At 51.8% G+C, this 25,020-nt stretch overlaps 1 protein-coding gene and 1 long non-coding RNA gene across 3 annotated transcripts; one reads left to right on the top strand and one right to left on the bottom strand.

The window, feature by feature from the left end:
* The first annotated feature begins 4,353 nt into the window (after positions 1–4,353).
* On the top strand, positions 4,354–14,304 carry TINAGL1 (tubulointerstitial nephritis antigen like 1). Of its 2 annotated transcripts, XM_019660587.1 has the most exons (12): positions 4,354–4,601; positions 5,122–5,439; positions 6,397–6,460; positions 10,138–10,230; positions 10,447–10,561; positions 11,638–11,761; positions 11,848–11,998; positions 12,109–12,298; positions 12,413–12,458; positions 12,733–12,856; positions 13,648–13,693; positions 13,790–14,304. In XM_019660587.1, the coding sequence occupies exons 2-12, from the start codon at positions 5,130–5,132 to the stop codon at positions 13,928–13,930; spliced, it is 1,404 nt and encodes a 467-aa protein (XP_019516132.1). In that variant the 5' UTR covers positions 4,354–4,601; positions 5,122–5,129; the 3' UTR covers positions 13,931–14,304. The 2 variants fall into 2 exon arrangements, with proteins under 2 accessions (XP_019516132.1, XP_019516142.1); XM_019660597.1 differs by lacking the exon at positions 5,122–5,439 and having other exon boundaries at positions 4,358–4,601.
* Positions 14,305–14,760: 456 nt separating this feature from the next.
* On the bottom strand, positions 14,761–15,584 carry LOC109392258 (uncharacterized). Its single transcript, XR_002126022.1, has 3 exons — positions 15,416–15,584; positions 15,121–15,253; positions 14,761–15,041 (listed from the first exon to the last, which is right to left on the bottom strand). It is a non-coding gene; the product is annotated as an uncharacterized LOC109392258 (long non-coding RNA).
* Between the last annotated feature and the right edge of the window lie 9,436 nt (positions 15,585–25,020).

The raw sequence follows: 25,020 nt of genomic DNA, 5'->3' as shown, positions 1-25,020 counted from the left end.
AAGTTGCTGTCCTTTTGTTCTTCAGTCTAGCTGTGGAGGACGTTGCTTCACTGGCCCAAGTTGGCACCATCATTGTGCTCTTCCCAGGGGAGGCAGATCAGTCGCCAGCTTCTGGACAGCTGCTCACGCTGGCTGCTGGCTACACACGGTAGCCCATGGCAACCCACTGCAGCAAGGGCTGCAGCCCACGCCGTCGCTGGCGACTCATGGCAGCCCAGCTCCAGGTTGAGCTGTTGCTCAGCATCTTGGCTGTGGAGGGCATTGTCACTGGCCCTTATATGCTGGATCCGAACCGGGGCCCTCTGGCATCCCAAGCCAGCTCTTAACCATAGCGCCACTCGGCCGGTCCTCTCCCTTCTTCTTGAAACACTCTCTTCTGCTGGCTTCTGCCAGCTCCCTCGCTTGGCTTTTCTCTCCTCCCAGCTCAGCCTACTGTACCATTCCTTCCTCCTTGCCCACCTTCTAGCATGGGAGCCTCCCTAGGCCCAGCCCTCCTCCCCGTTTTCCAGCTTGAGCTGGAAACCAGCATAGGTCACATGGTACTCAGGTACTCTACGGTCCGAGCGAACCCCCAGCCTGCCCAGATTCCGGGGAGGGGGGCACTCTCAGCCTCTCAATGGGAGGAGCAGACAATTGCATCATCTTCAGCCCAACAGGCTAGACACCCAGAAGCCCGATCTCTTCTCTCTCACCCACCACACTGGATCCTTCAACGAGTCCTATCAACCCCACCTTCAGAATAGCTCTTAAATAGGTCCGCTTCTTTTGATTTCCATGGCCACAAGCCTCGGTCAAGCCTCAGTGTCTTTAGCCTGGGTTACACCAGTGACTCCTGCCTGGCCTCTCTGAATACACTTTTACCGGAGCAACCAGAGCAGACATTTGCACTTGTGAATTACATGATTTCACTCCCACGTTGAAATCTCTCAGCAGTCAGAAGATAATTCAACCTCCTTACTGTAGCCTGAGGGTCCTGCATGAGGGGCCCCAGCCCAACACCCAGCCTCATCTTGCTCCTCTGTCTCTCTCGTTCACTGTAGTATGGCCACTCTGGGTTTTCTTCTGTTTTTCAAACAGACCAACCTGTGCCAGGCCTCAGGGCTGTTGTTGCTCATGCTGACCTGGCTTCCTGGACCTCCCTCCTGGGCTATAGGAACGGCTGCCTCCTTCCCGTCCTTCAGCTCTCAGCTCAGATGTCATCTCGTCTCTGAGACCTCCTTGACCACCGCATTGCTCCAGGTTCCTGTGCCATGTGCACTGCACACTGTGGAATGATTTTTTGGTATCTTTGCTTATTTATGTGTCTGTCTTCCCACTAGATCGAAGACTTCACAACAGCAAGATCTGTATCTGTGTGGCTCAAACCTGAAACACTCAGCACCTGGCACATAGTAAATGCTCAACATATATTTGTTGAATGAGTAAGGAAATCAGATAGTAAAGCATGCCACAGCACTGTCCAAAGCACTTCCACGTGGCCCCGAATTTTATCTACCACAAGTTCCAGCATGCTACAGTAGCACAACGTTCTGCCTGTCACACGGCCCTGCAGACAGTGCTTTTTATAAGGCAATTCAACAGGGCCCAGAAAACCTGACGTGTCACGACATGGCCCAACACACGCAACATTAGGCCTGGCCTAGGTCTCACACTCGGCCCTAGGTATCACTGCTCCAAGTTCTAGACATGTCCAGCTGACCACAGTGGGACACCAGGGACCCCCAACCTGAGCCGTAGTGCCATTTGGGACCCAAACATCTGAGCCCCTGGGTCTCAACGAGTAGGTCCTTGGCCACAGACCTGGGTTGAGCAGAGCACAATGGGTCTTTTGTCTTTTCAAGAGGCCCTGCTCAGCCTCCGGAGGAGAATGGACCATTCTGAGCATCCAGAGCAGCTGTTGGCGGAAGGGGGAGGGCGGGGGATTGCTGGTCTCCTAAGGAGAAGAAAGGAGGCCCGAGCCTCTGCTCTGCTGTGTGACCTTAGGCATGTCAATGCCCCTTTGTAGTTTCAGCTCCCTTTATAGAAAGAAAAAAGCATGAAAGGGCCTCAAGGGAGCATCCGGGTACAGATACGAAACCAAGACCCAGAGAGGGGCAGTGTCTGCCCAGAGTCACAAGTGAGAGTCGTTGCTGAATCCCAGGCCACCTGTCTCACAGGAAGCTGAGGGATGGGAGGGGATGGGAGGGTAAGTCCTGCGTGTTTCCTCACCTGTTGCTCTGCCCCAGGCCCTTGGATAAGAATAAAACAGAGAATGAGTCACCAGGAAGGAGGATACCATGGAAAAAGAAAGTGGGGTTCCAGCCCCCTTCCCAGAGCCCTGCCCTTTTCCTCTCCTCTTTGGCCAAGGAACCCAGTGAGTCATGAGACTCGGACTGGGGTGGGCTCAGCGCCAAGCTCAGTAATGAGAAGGAACACCGCCCCCCCCTCCCGCCACCCCACACCCCAACCACCCCCTTCCCCAGCGCTCTTGGCTTTGCGATCTTCCCCTGCTCTTGTGTTTCTGTCTCCTATGCACAGACAGGCAGACAGGCAAGGACAGGCAGACAGCCAAACCGCCTGAAACAGACACAGACACCGCCCCTCCACCGATACACAGACACCTAGTAAATAGGCAGACATAGATAGGGACAGTCACACAGCTAGACACACAGACACACCAGCCCACAAGCACACAAATACAGGGAGACAATACGCTGGCAGACGAACAGACAAACCCATTACCAACACAGAGGCAACATCCAGACAGATACACAGGCACATAGCAGACAGACAGGTAACAGAGAGACAAGCAGACGCAGACAGACACACTTAAGCAGAAACACACCACGAACACAGCTACACAGATATACACACGCACACATAAACACATACAACACAGACTCGCATGGGTAGCCTACCTGGGGTGATTTGGGACAAAGGACAGACCAGATGACCTTGGGTCAGCCCCCAATCCCAGAACACAACTAAAACTGATCTACAAGAGTGGGTGCTCTGGGTACCAGCTCTTCTGAAGGCAGCCTTTATGTGCTACCCTGAGGATATGACTTTACCCATCCCAAGAGACCCGCCTTGCAGTAAGGTGAATGGAGTTTAGATATGAAAAGGGACTTCCCAATCAGGAGGGTGCCGAGACCTGTAGTGGGTGATTAAAGGTGACAGGAAGGAAAGGAGTAGAGTGGTGGCAGGTAGGGAGCCTGCACTCTGGTTATGTGACCTCGGACACAGCTGATCTTCTGAGCCCGTTTCCCATCTAAGCTTTGTCCCAGGTCCCTGCAGGGAGCGGATGGGCCAGCTCCTGGGTGTGTCGGTGCCAATGCTGAGGCTCCAAGACATTATTCCCCAACCTCCACCCCTTCCTTCCACTAGGGCAGGATCCCCTTGGTGACTCACTGCCCAGTCCCCTGGCAGGGGGTAGCCCAGTCACAGATGCCTGTTTGTCCTGGTCCCTCCTCTCCCCCAGGAGCTTGCCAGCTGAGGATGCCTCTGGTTGGGGGGTGGGGGTGGGGGTGGGGAGGTCAGCAAGAGGGCAAAGGGAATCCCCAAACTTGACGCTCACCGCCCTGCAGAGGTGGCTTTGAGACTCAGCCCTGGGGATGGGGGTGATCTGTCCAGGTGTAGTCTCTTTCATTCTCCTTGCTGTTAGAGTCCTCTAGCCTGAACCCAACCCTCTTGGAAGAGAGGGTATTGCGCAACAGGGAGGTAAAAGGTGACGGCAGGCCTGGCAGGACAGAAGCCCCATTGTTTGGGGCCCAGGCCAGCCTGGGCAAAGGAAGGGTTTATGCCTAGGGCAGGAAGGGGGGCTTTGCAGGGGGCACCAGCTGGCAGGGCTCTTGCAGTTAAGCCCTGGAGGGAGACAGGTGCCAAGTAGGATGCCCTCAGGGTTGATAGAAGGGGCAGTGCCTGTAGAGATGTCCCCGGAGACCCAAGGAGGGGTTGCAGGGCAGGGAGGTCCACCACACCGCACCCACCCAACCCCCCTCGGAAGGATGAGCCACTCAAGGCATCTTCAGGGTCCTAAACCATCCTCATCCGGATTCCAATCATTCCTGGAATAGGAGGCGGCTTGGGGCGGTCCCAAGCCTGGGAGCACTGTGAAGAGGGGTGTGCGTGGCTGTTTTTATTACTGAGGGGTCATAAGGGGAGTTAGAAATGTTTGCCTCCCTCACCTTCCCCATCTTTCCCCAAACTTTGGTGCGAAACTCTGAGCTCCGCTGCCCCCTCTCTTCCCTCCTGCGCGGGAGCTCCGAGCCCCACGGTGAAGCCCATTGGGAAGTCCTTACAGGTGTCCGACCACAATCCTTTCTGTTTCGGTTGGAGCTCCGCCCCCTAAGGGAGCAGTTTCCACCGGAGATCAAGCGAGCACAATCACGTGCTCACCGTGCACCGCACAAGTCCCAGCTCCGGAGTTACCGGGGCTACTCTAGGTGCGCGTGAGCCGGAGCCCCTCCCTCCCACGGCCGGGCCCGGGAGGCGAGGCGGGCGGGGCGGTACAAAAAGCGATTCCGCCCCGCGCTCCTCACTTGACTTTGAGTGTCCAGCGGTCGCAGGAGTCCGGAGGCAGCGCGTGGGGCAGCCTGGGGTCAGCCCACACCCCTCATCAGGTAGGGACTCTCTCCTGCTCAGAAGAGAGAGCGTGTAGACAGAAGGAACCGAGAGGAGGAGGAGGAGGAAGGCAGAGGGACATGACAGATGACAGAGAGGGAGAGTGAAGGGGTCAGAGGGATACAGAGAGGAAGAAGAAAAGGGGACCCGCGTCAGGGATGGAGGCTGAGGGAGGGGCAGAGGGACCCAGGACAGGAGAGACCTCTGGTCTGAACTATGGGTGTTGAGTGGGGGCACGGAGAATGCCACAATCCTCACCTCCTGTCCTTGAAGGTCCCCAGGCACGTCAGGGAGAGGCTTCCTTTCTTGCTCAGTCCTCTTCCCCTATAAGCCAGGGCACAAAATGAGGCTCCTCTGCCTGTGTCCTGCCTGGGGACACAGGAATCAGGGTCTCTGACCCTGCTAACCCCCCTTAGACTCACAGCCCCGGGAAGCTAGGAAATCAGTCCCTGGGGGGTGCCAGGGAGTTTCTCCTGCCCACTACCTCTGACCCCTGACCTCTGCCCTCCCTGGGCCCAGGAGGCACCATGTGGCAATGTCCACTGGGGCTGCTGCTGTTGCTGCTGCTGCCTGGTGAGTCGGCCCTGGGTGCCCGGCGGGGTCGCGGGCGCCGGGAGCTAGCACCGGCTCTGCACCTGCGGGGCATCCGGGATGCGGGAGGCAGGTACTGCCAGGAGCAGGACCTGTGCTGCCGCGGCCGCGCCGACGACTGTGCCCTGCCCTACCTGGGTGCTACCTGTTACTGTGATCTCTTCTGCAACCGCACCGTCTCCGACTGCTGCCCTGACTTCTGGGACTTCTGCCTCGGCGTACCACCCCCTTTCCCCCCCATCCAAGGTGGGCACCAGATGGCCAGGGGTGGGTCGCTTTGTCATTCCCCAAATTCAAGAAGGCTCAGGAGCAAGGCTGAGGCATTGACATTTCCAGGGGAGGCTTTATAGAATCTGGGAAGGAGACCCCACCCCACCCTCTGCACCTCTGGGAAGTCCCCGCTCTTGTCTAATGTGAATCTTCCCAGCAAGACAGAAAGAGAGAAGATCCTTGGTCAGTGGGATTCTAACTTGGCCCAGGAGAAGGACAGCTTCCTGCCCTTTCTCCCAGTCCTGTTTCCATATCCTGGACATGGAAGGTGCTAGCCCCGCCTGCTGACTCACCCTCAGGCTGATAAAGCACACAGGGGTTGGTCAGGGTCATCTTAGCTTTTACTCAGGATTCTCCCCCCCACCCCCCCACATGGCTGGTCACACCTGGGAGATAGGTCAAATCTGTTCCTGCCTTCAGCTCTCCCCACATGACTTTCCCATGCACTTGCCCCTGTTCAATAGGAAAATACTTAAATTCCTTCCCCAATCCCATGGGGCTGTGGGTATGAGACTGCATACCTGAGTTGTCATCCCAAGGTGCTGTATTATTTTAGTGGAGTCCCTTGCCTTCTCTGGGCCTCAGATTCCCCACATCCTGCACCCCATCTCCAAGCCCCAACTCATTTAAATGCAAAGGACCTAAGGAATGCTGTGACTGGCATGTAAGTGAAGCAAGAGGGACCAAAGTTGGAGTCACTTAAGAACTTCCCAAGTAGCAGTTGGTGTGTGACCCTGTAGGAGATGTCTTAAGTTCTAGTTTGACTTTAGTTTCAGTGAGGGCTGGGGTGTGTGTGTGTGTGTGTGTGTGTGTGTGTGTGTGTGTGTGTGTGTATGTGTGAATGTTTCTGGACATTTGACCTTTAAGGACCTGGCCATCCTAGCCCGTTATCTCTTGTCTCGGTTCCACTTTTTTTCTCTTCCCTCCCGCCAGGATGTATGCATGGGGGTCGCATCTATCCAGTCTTGGGAACCTACTGGGACAACTGTAACCGTTGGTGAGTGTTTGGGGCTTGGAGGGGGCATGCCTTGTGGGCTTTGTGGCTCATAGACTTAGTTCAAATCACTCACTTGTTGGGGACAAGTCCTTTTCCTTCTCTGAGCCTCAGTTTTCTCATCTATAACATGGGGAATTTTACACTGACCATGTCAACTTATATAAACATTCTAACAACGTTCCCCAGGAGTGACCAACCATGGACATGTGAATCCAAGTGTGGCCCTGAACTGAGAGTCACTCCTGGCCCTTCCTGGCTTGGGCTGGGCTACTGCCCCTCCCAACCTTTCTCCATGTTATGGGATAGTCTGAGAAGAGGGGACGCCAGGAAGGAAACCTCTGACTGCGACATCCACTGCCCTGGACCGGATGAGGGTCAAGGATGACTGAGCTGGAGGCCAGCCAGCCTGTAGCAGGGCAGTCCCTGGAATGTGGCCCCTCTCCTTCCCCCACTCCTCCCCACTATTCTGGGCAGGAGGATGAAGGGGTCAGGGGTGTCCCCCTACTGACTTGAATATGAGGCCTGAGCTGGGAAGTGGAGAAGAGCTGGGTAGGAAGCCTTGAATGCCTTAATGGAAATAACGAGGACCCTGTAACTGAGAGGAGGAGGCCCTGCACCCACCACTCCGCCCCCTGCCCTCTCTGCCTGGGCCTCAGAGGCCCCAGAGAGGAGGAAACATTTTGGAATGCATTACGCATAAACTGTTTCCATTGCCTCACTGGTGTGAAGGGTGCTGGGTCACAGTGAAAGTGTATCTATCTGGGTGAGAGAAGTGTGTGTAGTGTGTGTGTGTGTGCACGCGCGTGTGCACGCGCGTGCACACACACACGTGGCGTGTGCGTTCAGAAAGATGGAGCACGCCTGCGTGATTCTGCCAGTCCTGTTAGGATGCCTCCGGACAATGAGGGGTTAACACTTTCTCCCACTCCTGTCCCTGGGGCCTGGCCGCCCAGGCCCCCTTTGGAATGCTGTCACCAGTCCAGCCTAGACCTGCTTGGGCAGCCCTGGGGGCAAAGGGGGGAGTGGCAGGCAAGGACTGACCAGCCCACTGCCCGCCCCCCAGGCCAGGTCTGCTCAGCACCTGAGGGAGGGTGTGGGGCAGTGTCTGTGGGCCTTCCAGGCTGTAGGAGCCCTCGAGGGATGCTTTGAGAGAGTCCTTGCGGGGAAGAGAAGGACAGGGAGAGCCTCCTTTCCTGAAGTCTCCTTGGGCCTTTCCTGAAAGTGCCCCCGCCCACTCCTGGGGCTGGAGAGCCCAACCATACTGGGTCTTGGTTCCCCTTGAGGCTCCTTAAAAGGCAACATTGGAGGCGGGAGCCTCCCGGCGGGCTTCAAAGAAGGCAATTTAGCATCTTGTAATAGCAGAGTTATGAGCTTGTAAAAGCATAGAAGAATTCATAGAATTCAAATGTTCAGGAGACACCTATTTATTAAAGACCTACTATGTGTAGCCAGAATGCACAACCGTCCTTGTCCCTGCACTGGATCTTCCAATCTAATAGTGAAGAACCACACACACAAATAAACATATCATTACAATCTCTTGTAGGTGTGATAGAAGAAAAGAGAGAATCATGGAGGATCCTAGTTTAGAGTGGGGTGGGGGCAAGGGAAGGGACATTTATGCTGATATCAGGGACATGAGGGGACAAGTGGCCCAGGCCCAGGAGGAGGGAAAATGAGGGGACAGCTTGTGGGAAGGCCAGAAGATGGGACTGCAGCTGGAGCTGTGAAATGGGGAGAGAGGCCCCAGGAGGTGCAGGCTACCTCCCATGGGTCTCATAAGCTGTTGTGAAGGTTTTGTATTTCGTTCTAAGTGTCATGGGAAGCTACTTAGAAAGCAATGATCTGATTTATGTTCTTCAAAGCTCTCTCTGGCTTCAGAAAGGGATTTGTGAAGGCAGGGAACCTGGTTAGGAAGCTCTTGCCGTGGTCCAGGTGAGAGGTGATGAAGGACCGGAGTAGGTGGTAGCAGTGGAGGAGTGGCAGGCAGATGGACTCAAAGCCTTTCCTGATGTGACATCTCAGACCTGCTGCTGGAGGAAGAGTGGGGGGTGAGGGTTGAGGCCAAAACACCACAGGCTACAGAGTTCTGGCTTGAACACCTGTGGATAAGGTGCCATTATCTGAGTTGAAGATATTAAGAGAGGAGCAGGTCTGGGGAAAGGCAGTGTGGTCATTGTAAGTTTGAGATGACTTTTACATACCCAGAGGAGCTGTTAGGAAGCCAGTTAGATCTGAGTCTGAAACTCCAGAGAGGCGGGGGCGGAGTTCCTTTAATGGGAACAATAACTGTTGATAACAATTCCGGAGCATTTAAGACAGGCTGGCCTTGAGCTAAATGGTTTGCAAGCCTGCCATTGCATCCCTGGAAGGTAGTACTATTATTGTCATCATTTTACAGACGAGAGTTTAAATAACTTAAATAATTCACATGCCTCATCAGCTAGGATGGGAACCCAGGATTTGAATTTCAAAATCCATGCTCTTATCCACTTCACTTTACTGCCTTATTCATTCATTCAACAAATATTTATTGGGCACCTACTAGGTACTAGGTTTTGTTTGCAAGGCCGTAAAGATACCAAACAATACCTGCTCTCAAAGACCCTAGAGTCCATGAGGAAACAGGTATAAACAATATAAATAACTAAATATGTAGTGTGTCAGATAGTGATGATGAGCTAAGGAGAAAAATAAAACAGGGAAGTGTGCTAGGAAGAGTGGAGGGGATTGAATTGTAAGATAGGGTGGCCAGGGCAGGCCTCCCTAAGAAGGTGACATTTGAATGAAAACTTGGAAGAAGTGAGTGAGCCTTGAGGGCATTGGAGGGAGAGGAACTCAAAGGCCCTGGGGCAGGAGCATGGCTGGTGTAAATAAATAGTCAGGGGACCAGCCTGGCTGGGGCCTCAGGAACCGGGACTAACAAGAGGAGGTCAGAGAGGGCACAGGAGGACAGGTCATGCATGGCCTTGCTGGCATCATAAGGACTTTCGCTCTTATTCTGTGATATGAAGCCAGTGGAGTGTTTGGGGCAGAGGAATTAAATGATATGACTTGGGTTTAGTAGGATCACTGGCAGTTGTGTTAAAAATACACTGAAGTGGAGTGTACAGGGCAGAGGCAAGGAGAACAGCGAGGACGCTGCAGCACAATCCAGGTGAAAGGTGATCAGATCACAGGGGCCGAAGGAAAGAAGGAGCTGTGGTTTGGATTCTGGATGTGTGTTTAAGGTAGAGCCAACAGGATTTGCCAATGAAGTGGATGAGCAAATGAAAGAAAGAGGCAAGGGTGACTCCTAGGCTTCTGGCCTGAGCTCCGGGAGGGATGGGGTGGCCGTTTTCTGGGGACTGTGGGAGGAGCAGGCTCGGGAGTAAGGGAGACCGCGGATTTGGTTTGGGATGTGTTAAGTCTGAACTGTTGTTAGACACCCCAGTGGTGATGTTGAGTAGCAGCAAGATTCATGAATCTGGAGTATAGGGAGAGATCCAGGTGAATATAAACTTGAGAATTATGAACTTGAAGTTGACATGTAAGGCCACCAGGCTAGATGGGAGCATCTAAGCGTCTTGCCATAGGTGCTGGTACAGACTCTCAGGCCCAGGTTGACCTCTGAGGCCTCTTCCCTTCAGAGGGTGCCCAGCACCCACTCACCTCTTCCTTCCCTCCTGTTCTCCCAGCACCTGCCAGGAGAAAGGGCAGTGGGAGTGTGATCAGGAACCATGCCTAGTGGACCAAGACATGATCGACGCCATCAACCAGGGCAACTACGGGTGAGAGGCCCTGGAAATGCCCCCCCAGTGGGCACACAGGCACGTGCATACACAACACATACATTCTGCCCGAGATACGTGTCCTGCCAGGCACAGCCACACCCAGATCTTATTCATGTGTACACTTAGCCAATATGCGGCTCTCCCACCCACATGCACGTACCTCCAAGACTCCCAACCTTGGCAGGTGTGTCACTTCCATCTCTTCTCTTTCAGGTGGCGGGCTGGGAACCATAGTGCCTTCTGGGGCATGACCCTGGATGAGGGCATTCGCTACCGCCTGGGCACCATCCGCCCACCTTCCTCCGTTACCAACATGAATGAGATTCACGTAAGTTCATTCTCGCCCACAATGCTGCCAACTCCTCATGGTTTAGGACCCTGGTACCCTGTTCCTTATTCCGCCAAGGGCCTGGGCCTGGGCCTATTCCTCTCCAGTAGGCTGTATGTCCCTCCCCTTCTCTGGGCCCTAAGTTCTTGCTCATAACAAGATGCACTGCACTAGAAGAACTGATGCTCAGATTCTGAATGTTGTGGTTCCAGCATGAGCCCCTTCCTGGCCTCCCCAGCCTGGGAAAAATGCTGTTGGTCCCAGTACAGCTGAGTCAAGGCCCAAGGGGCCAAGGGGTCACGTTGGTATTTTAGGAAGGGAGGGACAGACACTCTTCCAGCTCTGGCCAGAGAGCAGCAATTCTCGGAAACAAATGACGACTCAGTGGAACCCTGAGGAGGAGGGGGTTTCTCCCTTTCCTCCAGTGGGACCCTCTTGAGGGAGAAATGGGAACCAGACCCAGAACAGTCAAAGGGTGAAGCGGGCACTTCAGCAGGACAGGGCTGAGACACGTGCTGGAGGCTCTGTCCGTGGTGGGCAAGGAGGAGGCAGGGACTGGCTAGAGCGGTCCTCCCTGCAGAGGGACTTTAGCTCGAGGCTGGGTGAGCAGACCCTGCCACTGCCCTTACTCCCTGGGGCCTCGGCTATTTTCTGCTCCCGCTGTTTGTCTTGGCAGAGACGTGACTGCTTCTTCCCTCCCCTGACCTTTGGGGCCTAAAGCCCAAGGTCCTGGTAGGAAGGAGGATGTGGCAGATTGGAAGGTGCAGAGGAGGAACAAGGCAGGGATTGAGGGTGGAAAGCAGGGTGACCCTGGCCTGGCTACCTCCCTGTTCCTGGCCTCAGTTGCCTCCTCTGTAAAACAGGACTAGTCACCCCCCATCTGACACTAGGGAGGCACTAAATGGCGCTTGGGTCTTCTACTTGAATCAACGTGGAAGTTGCTGGAATCCTTTTGCAGCAGGAAGACTCGAGATCAAGAAGGCCTTGGACTCTTGGTGGCCCTGCAATGCCCACAGGCCCCTGAGGCGCAGGCTAGGCAGAGGCAGGAAGCCGACCAAGTGACTTTCGCCTTGCAGACAGTGCTGCTCCCAGGGGAGGTGCTGCCCACAGCCTTTGAGGCCTCTGAGAAGTGGCCCAACCTAATCCACGAGCCTCTCGACCAGGGCAACTGTGCAGGCTCCTGGGCCTTCTCCACAGCAGGTAAGTCCAAGGGCAGGGGCTGGCACGGTGGGCAAGGAGGGCTAAGGCCTGAGCCCTCTGATGGCCTTTCTGCCTCCTCCCACCAGCCGTGGCATCCGATCGTGTCTCAATCCATTCTCTGGGGCACATGACACCTGTCCTATCGCCCCAGAACCTGCTGTCTTGTGACAAGCACAACCAGCATGGCTGCCGCGGTGGGCGACTCGACGGTGCCTGGTGGTTCCTGCGACGTCGAGGGTGAGCGGCAGGGGGTGTGCGAGGGGAAGAGGGCGTGCAGCAGGGGCCTTAGGAAGGCCTCTTGCAGGAAGGGCCCGCACCATGCTCACTCCTGCCTGCCGCCCCTCCAGGGTTGTGTCTGACCACTGCTACCCATTCTCGGGCCGGGAGCCGGATGAGGCTGGCCCCAAACCCCGTTGTATGATGCACAGCCGGCCCATGGGCCGGGGCAAGCGCCAGGCCACTGCTCGCTGCCCCAATCACCTTGTCCATGCTAATGACATCTACCAGGTCACTCCTGCTTACCGCCTTGGCTCCAGTGTAAGTCTGCAGTTGGGTGAGGGGGCAGAGGAAGAGTTGGAAGGCTGGCCAAAGGCTGGCACCTCACCCCTAATGGATACTGTCCTCCTCACCCCCCCACCCCCCACCCTCCAGGAGAAGGAAATCATGAAGGAGCTGATGGAGAATGGCCCTGTCCAAGGTAAATGCCCCTCATCCTGCTCCCTGGTTTCAGAAGCTTGTGCCTGCTTGAGACTAAGCACAGCAGCACAAGTGGTCAGTACGGCATTGAGCAGCAAGTCCATTGGGGCTGGGAGTGAGAGGACCATGTACCCGCCCCATGGGCAGCACCACTGGAGGTGGCACTTAGAATCTTGGTATGAGAGGCTCTGGGGCTTGGAGATGCATCTCCAGACTCCAGCTTTGGTGCCTGTGCTAACAGGCTGAGCTGGCCCTACTGTGACCTCTGCCCACAGCCCTCATGGAGGTGCACGAGGACTTCTTTCTGTACCAGGGCGGCATCTACAGCCACACACCAGTGAGCCTTGGGAGGCCAGAGCGATACCGCCGGCACGGGACCCATTCGGTCAAGATCACAGGGTGAGGGGCTTGGGGGGTGGAGGGAGTTGGGGGCAGCTAAGCTTGCACTGGGGGCTCTGAGCCTACCTTGAATCCTGACCGTGGTCTTTGCAAAGCCCGATTTGAAAGAGGAGGAAACCAAGACTCAAAAAGAGGAGGGACTTGACTTGGTCAGACCAAACACTGGGGTTTTATAGGGACTTCCTTACATATTGGGATAAAATAACGCCAATGAAATATAGACAAGGATTCAAGAGTTGCTCAGTCTCTTATATCTAAGCACCTGTTCCCAACTCTGCCTGACTCACTCCCCCAGCCCTCAGTTTCCCCACCTGAGATAACAGGACATGTTAGAGTCACTGATTTCAATTGTGAAACCAATGAAATGTACTTTGCAGTGGGAGTTTGGGGCCTCTAAGGAACCCACATTTTGAGTCTCTTCCTTCTGGTCCCTGGTGCCCACCTTTCCCTGGCTCCCCAAGTGAGGAGGGTGGGAAGGCAAAAGTGTGAGGTCCCAGAGAACTGGTACACAGGTGTGGGTCCCTAAGGGAAGGAGGCCCAGGTTCCCCCCTTTTCTGCATACCCCTCCAGTTATCCTTTCTGTGCCTTCCCCCACACACTGGGCACAGGCATGCAGACTTAGAGATGTGGAGACTGAGGGAGGCGCAGGCAGGGACAGAGACCTGCCCAAGTCCTCAGGGTGTACCCAAATCACCCATGGCACCAGGGGCCTGGATAGGGAAGGCCCAGGGTGGAGCCCCTGAAAGCAGGTGGAATCAGCGCCCTTGCCCCTCCCTGGCTCTGGCCCACAGGTGGGGAGAGGACACTCTGCCTGATGGAAGGACGCTCAAATACTGGGTGAGTCCCTGCGCACCCGCTGTCCCCTTGCCCCAGCTCAGCGCTCCTCCTGATCCCTTTCTCTCGCCTCTGCTCATGGCTGTTCCTCATTCCCAGACGGCTGCCAACTCGTGGGGCCCAGCCTGGGGCGAGAGGGGCCACTTCCGCATCATGCGTGGCGCCAATGAGTGTGACATTGAGAGCTTCGTGCTGGGCGTCTGGGGCCGCGTGGGCATGGAGGACATGAATCACCACTGAGGCTGCAGACCACACCAGGCCAGCCAGCAGAAGAGCCCCTTGTGGGGTAGCGCCCCCTTGCTCCGCCCGCCCGCCCACCTGATGGTGATATGGACGCAGGTGGGCGCCAGGGGCCCAATCCCCACGGGTTCCGCTGACACAGCGCCCAGCCTGGGAGCCGCGGGCAGGTGAGGCTGGTGGAGCCCCAGATCTCCCAGCTGGGACGGGCAGAGCCTGGCCTGGGAGGAGCCAGGCTACAGATCCCAGGCCCGCGGCACCCCCATGCAAGACCACCAAAACCAGGACACCCCCAAGTCTCCAACCCCACTACCCCACCCCACTCCTGTACTCTTATTCTCCAAAGATATTTATTTTTCTTTTCACTGTTTTAAAATAAAAACAAAATATTGATAACGCTAGTAGCTTGGAACTTCTGGGAATCGAAAGCCAGGCCACAGTTGGGGTGGCATGTGGTTAGACAGCAGAAAGGATGGCCTGAGGCCTTGCTGGTTGGCAGGGGTGGGTGGACTAGACATCTTAGTTTCCATTCAGCCTGTCAGTGCCCTGGGCACAGACCCACTTGGAGGTGGAGCTTGGATGGCATGACCTTTGGCCCCCAGAGAGACATGAGCCAGTGGGAACCATTCAGATGCTGAATCAGCGCTGCTTGAGAGGGGTGGGCAACCCACCAATCAGCAGAACCGGCGCCAGTGCGCAGCAGGCAAGGGGGGCATGGCCCCACAGAAGCTGAGCCTCTGTCTCTACACATCAGCCTCTCCAAGTCACCCAGGCGAGGGGGCCCCCTCTCCTCCCCCTGCCCCTGGGCTAAGCTGGGCCTGCTCCCCAAGCCCTCTCCCTACCCTACCTCCCCAGTCTCCCAGTACCAGCAAAATAAGCCTAGGCTTCAGCTTGGCATTCAAGGTCATCAGGACCTGCCTAACCAGCATCTTCACCAGCTTCTTCATCTTCTGCCCAGGCAACTCCAGAATCTTCATTGCTTTTCAAATGTCCAGTTTACAGGCAGACCATCGGGCATTTGCACATGCTGTTCCCCCAGTTCAGATAGATAACTTCCATTCCGTCCCACTCCTATTTGAAAGTCAACTCCAGGGTTCCTCCATTCAGACAGTACCTGTGGAGGGGAACTGATGTTTCCCCAAACCACCCCAATACCACCCCGCCTCGTTTAGACACCCCCTTTCTGAACTCACCTGCATCCTGCCCTTTCACCTAAGATTTCACTTATCTGGGTGTCTTCCTCCCTCCTCTGGTTATGCTGGAAGTTCCCTGAGTACAGGGATCAGAGCCGGTTCATTAGTGGGTCCTGGTATCCACACGGGTACCCTGGCATAGGATGGCATTACAGTTTGTGGAAGGGTTAAGTGATTATGACCCATTTTTCCCCTCCGCTTGCCTCCAAGACCTGAGCCCCAGCACATCTCTCTAGGCACAGATGTCAGTAGGGAGTCCCCGCCTTGCCAGGAGCCAAGAGGGGAGGCTCCCCACCGCAAGAATCCTCCTCGCCTCCATGGGAGAGTCCTGAGGGGAGGCCAGCCTGGGGGGTCCTCTCTTTGGCCGGCAGCTTCTTGGGGCCAGCCGGAGTCCTCCTGGCCATCACCTGACTGGAATGCGGGGCCGATAAGCAGTCGCCTTTGTCTCATTTCCTGTTTGCCAGGACGTCCCGAGCCCAACTCCCCTGGCCAGCCGCCCGTCCCTAAGGAGCCAAGGCCAGCCAGGGACCCTGAGGACAACGAGGGGGCAGGGACCCTGAGCAGAGATGGTGGGGACTGCCGCTCACCAGCCCCTCTAACTGTGGCCGCCAGGACACGCCCCGCTGCTTCCACCCGGCTGGAAAAAGCCCGTCTAGGGGCCGCTGGCTGGGCGGGGCGAGGCTGGAAATTTCTACTGGGACCTTTGGCGGAAACAACAGGGGATGGAAAAGGGAGGGGAACAGGGGCTCGGCCCGTCTTGAGGTTTTAGATCTGCCGGCCCTGTGGGGAGGCCCCGCCCTGCGGGGGTCTGCCCAGCCCTTCCTTAGCCCTGTTTGGTGGGATCAGGGAGCCCCAAGCTTGCCTGGCTGCCCTGGAGTGGGAGAGGGAGCAGGTGCAGGTGCGACTGAGGAGGGCTTAGCGGTGCCTCAGTAACCTCCATCAGCCACCCCTGTTCTTTGATGTTGGTAATGGATGCGTTTTTATTAAAAGCCAGGCAAACTCCAACCTCCCATCCCCCACACTCACCCCCAGCCAGATTACTGCCCTTAAGTCCATCCATAAGAAATCCTAGAATCCCAGCCCCTTGCTGTGTGTCCTGAGCCTCGTCCTTTCCTCTCTTTGGGCCTAGGGCATGGGTCATTAGACAAACCTGGGTTTGAACCCCTGCTGTTTGCTCCCCACTGGCTATGTAATCTTGCCTCTCAGAGCCTTTGTTTTTCTGTCTTTCATGGGGCTAATAGTCCAGTCCTGCGCCGCTTAAGGGAGGGGATACGTTCTAAGAAATGTGTTAGGTGATTTTGTCATTGTACAAAAGTCATTGAGGGTGCTTACAACAAACCTAAATGTTATAGCCCACTACACACCTAGGCTAGATGGTACGGCCTATTGTTCCTAGGCTACAAAACTCTACAGCACGTTACTGCACAAAACAACACAAGATTAAATCAAGCACAAGAGAAAACGATGCAATCAAAAGACACGGTAAACAAGAGATGTAAGAGGCTGCTGCCAGCACAACCCAGCACACTGCCCAGGGACTGACCCTCTGAGAAGCCATCATCCATCCTCTGAGCTCCCACCCCCGCTCCACTGTCTCTACCACAGTACCCCATTTTTGTAAGTTGAAAGAGTACACTTTCAAATAATGAAAAAAGTAGTATAGGATAGTAAATACATAAAGCAGCAATATAGTCATGTGTTATCATTATCAAGTATTAGGTACTATACATAATTGTGTATGCTTTGCTTTTATACAAGTGGCAGTGCAGTGGGTTTGTTTTGCGCCAGCATCACCACAAACACGTAATGTGATGTGTTGTACTATGACATTACCATGGCTATGACATCACTAGGTGACAGGAATTTTCCAGCTCCATTATAACCTTACGGGACCATCGGTGTATAGGCATGCAGTCCATTGTGACCAAAACGTTTTTATGTGGCGCATGGCTGTACTCACCTTCTAAAATTGACGGATTATATAAGACAAAGCATGCTAAGCAAATTCAGCACCATGCTTGGAACTTAAGGGCACAATACATGGTACCATAATCATTTTAAGGGCATTGGACTTGATAATATAAAGGCTTTTCATAATGAGCTAAACATTTTTTGAGTGTTTAACCATAGCTTTCTGCCACCACATTGTTCTGGGTGCTTTACATATATTATCTCCTTTAATACTGAAAACAAACAAATCCCTATTCCCTTATTTTGCAGATAAGGAACAGAAGTGTAGAAGAGTCTCAAGTTTGGTTGAAGCAGAATTCAACCCCAGCCCATCTTAATCCTCATACAAATCAACTCTGTACAATAATGGTTGATCAGTAGTGATAGTCCAATGTCCCTTTCCAAGTCTTTCCCCTGTTTGGCAAACTCTTATCCATCCTTCAAATCCCAGCTCAAATGTTCCTTTTCTGGAAAGCCTTTCCTGGCATCCATCTTCTGGACCTCCAGCATTTATCCCTGACACAGAGGGAGTACCTGTTGATAACTTCTCCTCCCACAAAGAGATGAGGCAAGAATTTTTTTTTCTTAGCCCTATCCCTATCTATCCATGAAATGTTCCTCTTGGGCATTTGTTCTGGCCTCCCGTGGGTCTCTACAGGGTCCCAAGGCGCCTGACTCTAGTTTCCTGGGAGCTGCTAAGTTATATCACTCCATGAGTGCTGATGCCTCACATCTTCCTGGTATCTTGCCAACCCCCCATCCTTGCCTGGTGCCCATTAAGGGAAAGGAATTCATGCCTACTGAGCCTGCAGTGGGCCGGGGCTTAGGCTGAGCGTTTCACATGCTTTAGCTCATTTGATTCTACACACATACCCAGGAGAAAGTATATCATTAGAAACCAATGCCAAAGCAATGACTCCTCAAATCTAAGAGAGGGTGAACTTCCAAATTGCGAACAGGGCTAGTGGGCCCAGACACAGCTGGAATTGGGGACCCAAATCATGCCAAAACTCCTCTCTCCGTCTCTCTCTCTCTCTCTCTCTCTCTCTCTCTCTCTCTCTCTCTCTCTCGTGCGCGCACGCGCGGTTTGTCTTTCTCTCTACAGACTCTGCCATGAGAAAGGACATGTGGCCAATGACAATCCCTGAGCATCTCAGTCCACAGTCATTTTCTCAATTCTGATTCAAAACAAAACCAGACAGAACAGGGAAGGCTTCTGATTGGACTGTCTCTAATCAGATGTTCACCTATGGGCCAAGGGACAGGATCATGGCAGCCATGACAGCCTTAGCTGAACCAGTGTTTGCAGAAGGAGATCCCCAAAGAAGGAGAGGGCTACTATTCCAGGGAGAAGGAGAAATGCTGAACAGATGACAGAAATAGGTCCATGACAGCTAAGGACTGCTGTGACCACCATGTGACAGGTAAGGAGATCGAGGCTCAGGGAAGGGTATGACTGGTCAGGTTGCACAGCTGACACAGACCACACTGCCTTCTACTGAATTTGTGAATCAGGCCAGAGAGATACCCTTTGCAGATCAAAGTGTGAGGGATTCCTCCCCCAGTTTCTCCCTGATGATTCGCTCCTGAGCCTTGGGAGGTAACTTTTTAGGATTCTATCCACTTTGTGCAAATTCTGTGGCTCTGGCACTAATACCCAAGGGAGTCTTCCCAAAGTGAAGCGAGGCTGAGTCTGAGTAGGCCTTCCAGGAGAGTGTCCTGCTCTTCGCTCCAGGGGGCACAGCATGGTCCCCACCAGGGGATGCGATGAGATGGTTAACAGAATATGCCAGTTTATAGATAAGAGAGCTGGGTGCCAAGGGAGCCATACTGAAGATATGCACGCTCGCTGAGGACTGTTATAACCCTCGTTTCACAGGGAGGAAACTGAGGCTGGGAGTGGGGGTGAGGAGAAGTGAAGTGACTTGTCCACAGACACATTGCTAGGCAGTGGTAGGGACCCTCGGTTGTCAGGCTCCAAAGCCTGGGTTTTCCCTAGCCTATGTCCAGGTGCACGCACATCCCCTCTTTATCCTGCACCCAAGCAGGCTCTTTGGCCTCCAACTCTGTGCACAGATGGTGGGGACCTGAAGTTTGGGGCTCACAGAAGCTTGTGGCTTAGAGAGAGGGGGAGTTATGAGCATGCAAGTGGGCTGCAGGGAGGTGTCAGAGTCTGCAGAGTGGGAATTGAAACCTGTTTAACCTGTAAAGTCAAGTTCAAAAGTCTCCTCCTCTGAGAAGCCTTCCGAACCCCTCTGCACAGTCATCATCCATCCTCTGAGCTCCCACTCCCACCCCACTTTCTCCACCACAGTATCCCTTGCTAACTGTAAGCTTCTTGAGAACAGGGCTGTGCCGCACCCTCTCTGCTCTCAGTATTGCCCAAGACGCTACTGGGCGTGGAAGAGACACAAGAGCTGTTTGGTGACAGCACGGAGGAATGAGGGGATGAATGGGTGCACGCATCAGGGCCCAGAGGCGCTGTCAACATTGGCAGCAAGGCCCCCTGGTGGCTGAATCCACAGCTCACCAGCCACAGCCCAGAGAAGTAGTGAAGAGACCTGTGCAGAGAGTCCCAGAGCAGCTACTATAAACTGCGTGTTTTATGTACAATTCATATTGAGTCCATGTAACTGCTCTGTGAGGCCTGGACACTGGCCCAAGGGGACAGAACAGAACTGAGAGTGGATCTCAGCCTGTTGAACTCCAGAGGCCAGCTCATTGCTGTGGCCTCTCACTCAGATGTTGTGCCCCGGCAGGGCCAGGAGAGGGTCCAAGTTTGGCTTCGAGGTTTCCCTCACCTGTGTGGCACTGTCTTTCACTCGTGCCTCCACGCAGGCTCTCCTGTTTCTCTCTAGCACACACACACCTCCCTCTGGAAATCCTCCAACTCAGAGCCAGATAGACCCAGTCTCAGATTCCAGCTCCACTGGACTCCCTGAAGCTGACTTTCCACTCTGAACCTCGGTTTTCCAGTCTATAAAATGGGAACGGTGATCTGTTATCTGTGTGCCAAAGACTAACAATTCCCCTAAGAATGAGGAAATGAGTGAAGCAAAACAGGCCCACAGGGAGTTAGGTGGAAGAAATCAGTATCTAATGAATCACAGCAGAGATATGCAAAATCACCTTAAAGGACCAGGTTAACTCTGGGTCCTGCAGAAGGTGACAGGTAGGAGATAAATATCATAAAGCATTCTCAGACTAAGGTGAGGCCCTGTGACTTCTGAGTTTGTCCAGAGAGAGGCAGCTGTCTTGACCAGTGGCCAAGCTGAGCCTGTGTTGAGATGGACAAGGGGGGGTTTCACTGGTAAACTCTAAGTAGTTCCTTTCTCCCTGGCAGGATGGTGCTCTAAAGACCTGGGTACAGTGGCTGTCTTAGCCTGGAGCCATTAACCCAGGGTCTCTGCCATCTCTGCTTCAGTTATCTTTGTGACAAGGCAAACACAAGAGTGAGCCAGGAGTGTCAAAATAGGAAGTAGTGGGGCTTGTGTCGAGCATGGATGGAAGAGTGCACACTTGCCTGAAGGCATTCAGAATCAATGACTTTTAAAAACACAGTGCCAGCCTGCATCACTCAGGGTCCCAAACAGGAAACAGATGGTGTGCTCTAATTGGAATTTGGGCAGAGTTTATTTTCAAAAGTATTAAAGCAGGGCGTAGGGGAGTCACCGGAGAGAGAACAGCACTCTGGGGCTAGCAAGCAGCATAGAAAGCTGTAAGGAGAAAGTCCTGTGGAGCAGTGGCGACCTCATGGTGAAGGAGCTGGGGGTTAAACACTCCAACCGCGCTCTCTTTTCTCCCTCTCATCTTTTGCTGGGCTCCCCACGTACTAATCCCAAAGGAGCCATGGCTGCAGACTTATAAATGAACAAGAAATAAACTTCTGTCTTATTTAAACCACTGTTTTCAAGGCTCTTGTGTAACAGCACACTCTTACCAATACACTCATAAAAGGAAATAGCTGCCAAGAAGGTATAATAACCATGAACTTATATGTCTCATGAACTTATATTTATTTTGGTGAAACACATAAAGCAAATCTGGCAGAATTGCAAGAAGAGAATCATGAATCTATAAACAAAGTGGAAACTTTTACTTAAACTTTTTAAAAACCAACGAGCAAATCAATCAATCAAGTTATCCATTGTTTTCAAGTTCACATAGAACAGTTTTTTAGAAACCACATACATGGCCATTAAGGGAGTCTAAAATTTTTCAAAGAATCAATATCATTCAGTCACGTTCTCTAATCCCAATATAATAAAATTAGAAACCAACAATAAAAACTAGGCCAAGGAAATTCAGTGTTTGTTAACTTAAAAACTCATTTCTAAATAATTCAAGGGTTAAGGAGAACATTATGGAAATTACAAGATATTTGAAACTGAATAACAACAAGCTAAAGTGGAACTTGGAGGGAAAATTATAGCCTTAAATGCATTTATTAAAAAGAAAGGATTGGCAACAAATGAATTAAGCAGCCAACTTAAGACTTTAGAAAGAGACCATCAGAAAACCCAAAGAGAGTAGAAGAAAGGAAATAATAAAGATAAAGCAGAAATAATGATACGAAAGCAACAAAAAGTTGAACTAATTCTTTTATTTATTTATTTAAATTTATTGATATATTTTTAAAGATTTTATTGGGAAATTGGGGGAGGGGAACAGCGTTGGGGAATCGGGGAAGGGGAACAGACAAGTTGCTGTCCTTTTGTTCTTCAGGACCTTGCTTCACTGGCCCATGTTGGTATTATCATTGTGCTCTTCCTGGGTGAGGCAGTCACTCACCAGCCATTGGATGGCCAGTCACGGCAGCTCACAGCAGCTTACAAAAGTGCATGCCAGTTGTTGGCCAGCCCCACTGTACCCTATGCCGGCGACTCACGGCAGCCCAGCTCCAGGTCGAGCTGTTGTTCACCATCTTAGCTGTAGAGGGCGCAGCGTCACTGGCCCTCATGTGGGATGCGAACCGGCGCCCTGCTGCTCAGAACTGGCGTCCCAAGCCAACTCTTAACCAATGTGCCACTTGGCCAGCCCTGAACTAATTCTTTTAAAAGCCTTGTAAAATAAACAAATCATTAGCACAAAATACACAATATTGGGAACAAAAAAAGGCTATGACTAGAGATGCAACTAAGGCTTTTTAAAAAATCACCATAAAATACCATAGAGATCTTTGGTTCTGGCAAGATATCAGATTAAGATAATATGAAAAACTCAGGAAATAAACCCAGAAAGAAGAAGTAGCTTGCGGGCCGGCCGAGTGGCTCAGTTGGTTAAGAGCTTGCTCAAGAGTTTGAGCTCTGAGCAACAGCGGTTCGATGCCCGGCACAAGCTGAACTGCCGCTAAGCTGCCAATAGGTAGCAGGATGGCTCAGCTAAAAAAAAAAAAAAAAGTAGCTTGCTCCCCCAATTCCCCAATAAAGGAGGAAAGACCTTAAAAAAAAAGAAGAAGTAGTTTGCAAGAAGAGGAGCACAAAAAAATGATTAAGGAAGGGAAATTCAAATAAGCACGGACTTTATCAAAAAAAAATTAAAGACTGATTTGGAGGAGTAAAATAAAGATAAGGCTAGAAAACTGGTAAAGAATTAAATTATCGGCAGGAAGCTATGATCAGAGTTCAAAAGCGTTCTAATCTTGGTTGTTCTAGGGGAAGATATTGATTAATGTTAGACTTTGTTAACTGAGCATGTTAAAAATTTAAGGATGACTAATGAAAGAACAGAAATAGAATGTATTCTAAACCCGTAGAGAGCAAACAAAGGGAATGAAGAGAGTCCAATCAGTCCACCTCCAGGCAGGAAACGACAAATAAAAGAAACAAAGAGAAGCTCAGTGCGTTTGCCAGTTTCCAAGATGGCCCCAGTGGTCCCTTCCTCCTGGGACCCAGGCCCCTGTGTAATACCCTCTCATAATGTGCCAGCTGAACTTAGTGACTTGTTTCTGTCCAATAGAATGTTGTAGCAGTGATGGCATGTCACTTCCAAGCGAGGTTGGTTTTCTGGGGTGCAGCTCGTGCTTATGCATACAGTGCCACCCTCAGAACCAGTCTATGCATGGTTTAATGCTTCTGCTCTTGCTGATTTGAAATTCTTAATTTTTTTGAAGTGATGATTTTATTTTATTTTTATTTTTAAACTTTATTGAGGAGCAGTGTGTTCTTCCAGGACCCATCCGCTGCAAGTCAAGTCATTGTTTTCAATCTAGTTGTGGAGGGTGCAACTCACTGGCCCATATGGGAATTGAACTAGCAATCTTGGTGTTTGTTATGACCCTGTGCTCTAACCACCTGAGCTAACTGGCCGCCCCAAATTCATTTTTTTTTCTTCAAAGATTTTATTGGGGAATTGGGGGAGGGAACAGTGTTGGGAAATTGGGGAAGGGGAACAGACAAGTTGCTGTCTTTTTTTTGTTCTTCCGTCTAGTTGTGGAGGACATTGCTTCACTGGCCCAAGTTGGCACCATCATTGCGCTCTTCCCGGGTGAGGCAGTCATTCGTTGGCATTGGATGGCTGCTCACGGCGGCGGCAGCTCACAAAAGCTCATGTCCGCTGCCAGCCAGCCCCACTGCAGTCTATGTCGTCACCGGTGACTCACAACAGCCCAGCTCCAGGTCGAGCTGTTGTTCACCATCTTAGGTGTAGAGGGCGCAGCGTCACTGGCCCTAATGTGGGATCCGGGGCCCTGCTGCTCAGAGCTGGCGTCCCAAGCCAACTCCTAACCAACGCACCACTCAGCTGGCCCAAAACCTTGAGACAATTTCAACAAGAGATGGATAGATCCATATCCTCCTGAGGATTTTATCTTTGCTCTCTCCTTGATTACTAAACCAAGCAGTCATAAGATTAGTAAATATGGAGGACATTTAAATAACACAATAAACAATTTGATCAAACAATCACAAAACTGGCGTTCTTTTCATGCAATAGGGAACATTTAAAATAATTGATCATGTACTAGGCCATATAACAAGTCTACGTACAGAATGAAGAATGATACTTGATAGGCCATGTTCTATGACCACAATACAATAAAATGAGAAAATCATAACAAAAAGATAACCTTATTTTTAAAAAGTAAATTCCTACCTCCAAATATTTACTAGGACAAAAACAAATTAGAAAATACTAGGAACTGGTTGACAATGAAAGAATTAATTAATAAATTAAACACCCAACTTAGGAAATCAAAAAAAGACAACATAATAACTCCCCTTCCAAATAGCAGGAAATAATAATGATAAGAAGAAAGTCAATAAAATAGAAAACAAACAGTACAAATGATGAATAAAACAAATGATTAATAAAATAGATAAATTTCTAGCAAGAGTAAGAAAAAAGAAAGAAGGCCCAAATAAATAATGAAAACAGGGAGTTAACTATAGAAAGATTTTTTTAAATCATAAGAAAAAACTTTGTGCAAATAAATTTGAATATATAGATGTAACAGATAAGTTACATCTATGAAGAATAGCTTATCAAAACTGACTTAAGAAATGGAAATGAGAAATAAATAACATTAAAGAAATAGTTGTTCGGATTGCTCTGTTTTTACCTTTTAAATTTCTCCTGGATTTGTAGTTATTGTATACTTTTCTTTTTTTTTTTTTAATTGGGGAATTGTGGGAGGGGAACAGTGTTGGGGAATTGGGAAGGGGGACCAGCTGAGTTGTTGTTCCTTAATCTTAGTTGTGGAGGGCGCCAGTCGCCATCTGGCTGCCCATCGGCAGCTCGTGGGCTCTAAGCTCAAGGTGCTATGTTACAATCTTAGTTGTGGGTGGGCGTAGCCACCATCCCATGCAGGAGACAACCAGCAGCCTGTTGTTAAGAGTGCACACTCTAGGGCAGGCTTAGTGGCGCGTTGGTTAAGAACTGGCTTGGGACACCAGAGGGCCCCGGTTCGGATCCCACATATGAGGGCCAGTGACACTGCCCTCTACAGCTAAG

This window comes from Hipposideros armiger, unplaced genomic scaffold, assembly GCF_001890085.2.
Source record: "Hipposideros armiger isolate ML-2016 unplaced genomic scaffold, ASM189008v1 scaffold_10, whole genome shotgun sequence".
NCBI classification, from domain to species: Eukaryota; Metazoa; Chordata; class Mammalia; order Chiroptera; family Hipposideridae; genus Hipposideros; species Hipposideros armiger.
Note: the sequence above shows the minus strand (reverse complement) of the source record. Positions and strands in the feature narration are given on the sequence as shown.

Bases quoted from the DNA above. Each gene is read 5' to 3' on its own strand.
- TINAGL1 (XM_019660587.1), top strand. From the start codon at position 5,130: ATGTGGCAATGTCCACTGGGGCTGCTGCTGTTGCTGCTGCTGCCTGGT. The intron at 10,231-10,446 runs GTGAGAGGCCCT...CTTCTCTTTCAG, and splicing joins ATCAACCAGGGCAACTACGG to GTGGCGGGCTGGGAACCATA. The intron at 11,999-12,108 runs GTGAGCGGCAGG...CCGCCCCTCCAG, and splicing joins TGGTTCCTGCGACGTCGAGG to GGTTGTGTCTGACCACTGCT.